Consider the following 4,193-nt stretch of genomic DNA (forward strand, 5'->3'; position numbering starts at 1 on the left):
GAAATCGGTGGGAATAAAATCGCGAGCCAGGAATTGGAAGTCGCCCGCCCTCTAAGATAAGAAAGGGTGACAGCCAATTCATACGACGCACCGCTTTGTAAGCGGCCATTTTACGCGAAATCACGAATTAATATATTTTGATGGTTACTTGTAATTAATGGCAACGAAGTCTCAAAATTATTAATTTTTATATACCCGTCTCCGGACAGATCAGTTAGAAAAACTTATTTTTCTGGAAAGAAAAAAAAAACGAAAAGTAGATATTTATAGAAACGCAATCATCTAGACGTATAATACCCTTTTACGGTGATTGAGATTTGTTTACTTTCATAGGGTGTATCAACCGAAGGATATCACATCTCTTTGTACTATTAAACTTTTTGGCCCGATTACGTAAAAATGAATTATGCAACGAGAGAAACAAAATATTCGACACGTGCATTTTGTAACCACGCCCTTTATTTTATCTTAAACGCTTTCCCACTTTATGATTTCACGCGCGTGCAGACTTTCTTATTTCAATAATTATGCATTTAGATGATAGCAGAAACAGGTCACGCAAGCCAAGTCTGATGGGAATCTTGAGAAAAATGTCAAAAATGCGATGTAACGTCTTTTGTTTTCCTTAGTTTTCGGCTTATTCAGAACTTGTTTCATTTTTGATTCTTTCAAATTTAAATGTATCCACGCAATCCCAGAGATACTTCTTATCAAATTCCGTGAGTCCGTCCTCGATTATCATTCCATCGCACATCTCGATGCCTTCCTGAATAAGGCTGGCGCCTAGCTGGTGAATGTCGTCGGATATAACGGAGACGAATGTGCTAAACTTCTCGACGTCTTCAAATACGTTCTTGCTCATCTTTTCGAGGATGATCGCCATCATTGTGTCCTTGGCAGTTTTCATGCCTTCTCCAGCCGGAATTGTATGTTCAAGCATTTCTTTCGCTCGGTTCACCATGCCTTTTATCTCCTCAATGGTTTCCTGCGCATGCAAATGATACGCAACACAAAACATGTCACGCACACAAATAAAAAAATAATTTTTTTTTATATTTATCTGTTTTTGTAATAGAAATAAGAAGTGTTTGCTTATACAAAACGTAATATTATAAGAGGTGTGCCAATATAGCTTTCAACTGAATAGCTCTACGGCATCTGTAGAGTTAATACTTTCAATGGAGACAGTGTGCCGTGGCCTTTTCTTGCAGAGCGAACACTAAAAGTGGCGTAGTACTACTCCATTGGAACCCCTACTCGCACACCCATTGTTAGTATTTTCTAAATTTCCGTAGACAAGAAAACATATATTTACGTCACAGCTAACTTTTGTACGAACCAAACACCACCTTATTAAAGAAATTGGAGCCAAAAGACGGTATGCCATTTACCACAAATAACGCCTCAAAGTGAAGATTACGTGCCTCCCTGGCTCACAGTTTTTGCAGGAATGCCTTTTAATCCAGTTACGTCTTTATACTGTTTGGTTTGCACAGGGATATTTGAAACCCCGAAAACAAAGGAACTTTATTCATCCAGACTGTATTAATGTATTTTATCTGTGTACGCGTGCAGCGTTTTTTTTTTTTTTTTTTTGTGTGTGTGAAAAGGATATGGTTTAATTTACTCATTAAGCTCAAAATAGCCCCTGGAACCTCTTCACGTTTAAGCACAACTATTGAAGCTAAACCGGTGTACAAAACATTACTATTTCTCCAAAAGATAATATTGAAAGTTGTATAACTCCGAAGCGCACGACGCGGAAGCGCCGACGGGAGAACGCCCGACACGAGAGTGCCGCGGCACGAGAGCTTGTACTATTAGGTCGCGCGACAAGAGAGAGCTCAACCGGTTAATCGCACGTCGTGGAAGCGTATGTGCGCGCCGTCAAAAGTTTCGAGGAGGGCATTCACAACTATACAGCTACCTAAAATGTAATTCCTCAATAAAGAAGGCAGCATTCAAGTGGTCGTGTTCCGCCGGCTCAATGCAATGGTTGGGACAATTTTGTTGGCGTATTTTTGGAAACTGCTTTCAGAAACTGTGAACATGATGATATCTCGTCTTATATTTTTACCAGCCAAACATTTATTTGAGGGTACTTGCTGGTGTTTCCAAGCAACGACTTGAAACTGCCCCAAAGGTTAGCCAATATATGGTCATCACCAGATGTTGATCCAAAATTGCAAACAAATAGTCCCATTTGACTATTAATAGCCAAATATACTAGCCTTTTTTCGACATTAATAAAGAGAGGAAAAAAAAATTCATCGACAAAATAATTCCATACAAAATTGTCCCGTACAGAATTGCGTACCGAGATGAAGTTTAGAGCCTATGGTTGCATTCGGCCATCTTTTTACGAGTAAGTTCGTCCTGCATGCGGCTGCAATTGCCAGTCTAAAAAAAAGAGAAAAACAACAACATTGACGTCGATGTTACAACCCAAGCATCTTCCCCAATAGCGCTGTCGGGACACGTGCTGAACTGGTTGAGCGTTATCGTGTCGGCGCGCTCTACCTTCGGCACTCTCGCATCGTGAATCCTCGAGGCGCTCTCCCAATGTTGAATACACTCTAAACGTAATAAACAAGAGCCTAGTTCAGTTACGTACTTTGTCGTTCAGGCAGGCCTGCTCGCTCAGGACCTTATTCAGACGATTCGAAAATTCCTTGAGAACCTGACCCATGCGCTGCGTTTCTTCCCCCAGAGTAAATCGCACCTTTTTGGGATCCATTATGGCATTGTCCTCAGGTGTCCCTTTTGAATTTGTCGGAAAAAGAAAAAAAAAATGAGTTGTCATTGCGAGAGGGTTGTTTTATTGTTGTGACATCCCCGGTAGCAAATATGCGTATAGATGATTAAATAGAGATGCCAGGCTAAATCTAAAATCAGCGTTATGAAAAACCTTACATCACCCTGAAAACAGCATTCTGTGAAGCTTTGTTTGCGGACGCAATAGGCTCCTTCTTTTATTATAGAGTGAAAATTTAGTATGAAGAGTTAATGTACAGTACGTACACCTGTCCTATACAACGTCCAGCCCCACTCACCTGTTGTTACAGTTGTATCGTTTCTGAAAATAAAGTGAACGATCATAAATAAATTAAAAGACTCTATAATTTACGTAAAATTATTGTATAAATATTTTCTTCTACTAATTGATGCCGGCGTATTTGATACCAAGCCGTTTGCCGCCCTGCATTTAGCTCTCTCGGCGCCTTTGCGGTTTTGTTGAAACCGTTCTTTGCGGCGAAAGATATTTATGGTTCTATGTTTATACTCTTAATCAAGATCCCTTACACTAAAATGCATAAAACATAAAATGCATAAAATGCGTACACAAAGCGATTCTGACACAATGTCAGAATCGCAATTTGTGTACGGGCATCCAGGCCACACTAATAATGTGCTAGCAAAAAAAAAAAAAGAAAAACTCTACTTACGTCGAAGACATGCCTGAAATCAAGAGAAGAAATTAATGCAGCAGTGCAAGTGAGAGAAGACTTTACAATGCTTTTAATATCATGCTATTATTTGACAGTGCAATTTTACAAAACACCTTTCAACTTTTGGTACCCATATTGGCGACCATGCTTGCAAGCACCTTCCATTAATGTCTCTTTTTTTTTTAGGTAACTATTCTTTATTTGTTTTATTTTTGGTGTTGGAGAGACGCACAGGCACGGGGAGTGCCCCGGTCGACGACAAAACGTAATAAATACAGTCGGGGACGTACTTAGGTAACGTAAACTTAGACTTTAGATTTTGTTTTTGCTTCCCTAATATTTCTTGAGGCATTTCAATTCCAAATTGGCTGCCGTCAAGTCGATTTTGTAAGCACTTACTTTTCCTGGCTTTGAATAAGGGTCGGAATGAAGGGAAATCTCGTACCAGCAGTCATTCGTGATGCCGACTACATTCAGCAGAGGCAGTCGAACATAAACAAGTTTGAGCGAGCTAGAAAAAACTGCCGCTTTGCCCAGAACCATATAGGGTGAAAACGGACAGATTATTTTCGTCATTCTTGTCTAGCTCCCTTGCACCTTTGCATTTAATTGCATTATAATCATAAATTCCTGTTTTTTGTGTTTTTTTAGCCGAACGTGTGTGATGAGAAACCGCCCGTTTAAAAAATCATGTCTCAAAACTAATAACTTTATTTTTTTACAAGTGGCATTACGAGTTGCTTT

General features: G+C 39.6%; 1 protein-coding gene across 1 annotated transcript; it reads right to left on the minus strand.

Annotated features, from left to right (window-relative positions):
- Positions 1-437: 437 nt before the first annotated feature.
- On the minus strand, positions 438-3,195 carry LOC8052484. Its single transcript, XM_002436116.4, has 2 exons — positions 2,615-3,195; positions 438-985 (listed from the first exon to the last, which is right to left on the minus strand). The coding sequence occupies exons 1-2, from the start codon at positions 2,801-2,803 to the stop codon at positions 638-640; spliced, it is 537 nt and encodes a 178-aa protein (XP_002436161.4). The 5' UTR covers positions 2,804-3,195; the 3' UTR covers positions 438-637.
- Positions 3,196-4,193: the final 998 nt, after the last annotated feature.

This window comes from Ixodes scapularis, unplaced genomic scaffold, assembly GCF_016920785.2.
Source record: "Ixodes scapularis isolate PalLabHiFi unplaced genomic scaffold, ASM1692078v2 PGA_scaffold5__190_contigs__length_132052651, whole genome shotgun sequence".
NCBI classification, from domain to species: domain Eukaryota; kingdom Metazoa; phylum Arthropoda; class Arachnida; order Ixodida; family Ixodidae; genus Ixodes; species Ixodes scapularis.

Coding starts and splice junctions, on each gene's coding strand:
- LOC8052484 (XM_002436116.4), bottom strand. CDS start 2,803: ATGACAACTCATTTTTTTTTTCTTTTTCCGACAAATTCAAAAGGGACA. Junction 986..2,614: donor AGGCCTGCCTGAACGACAAA/GTACGTAACTGA, acceptor TTGCATGCGCAG/GAAACCATTGAGGAGATAAA.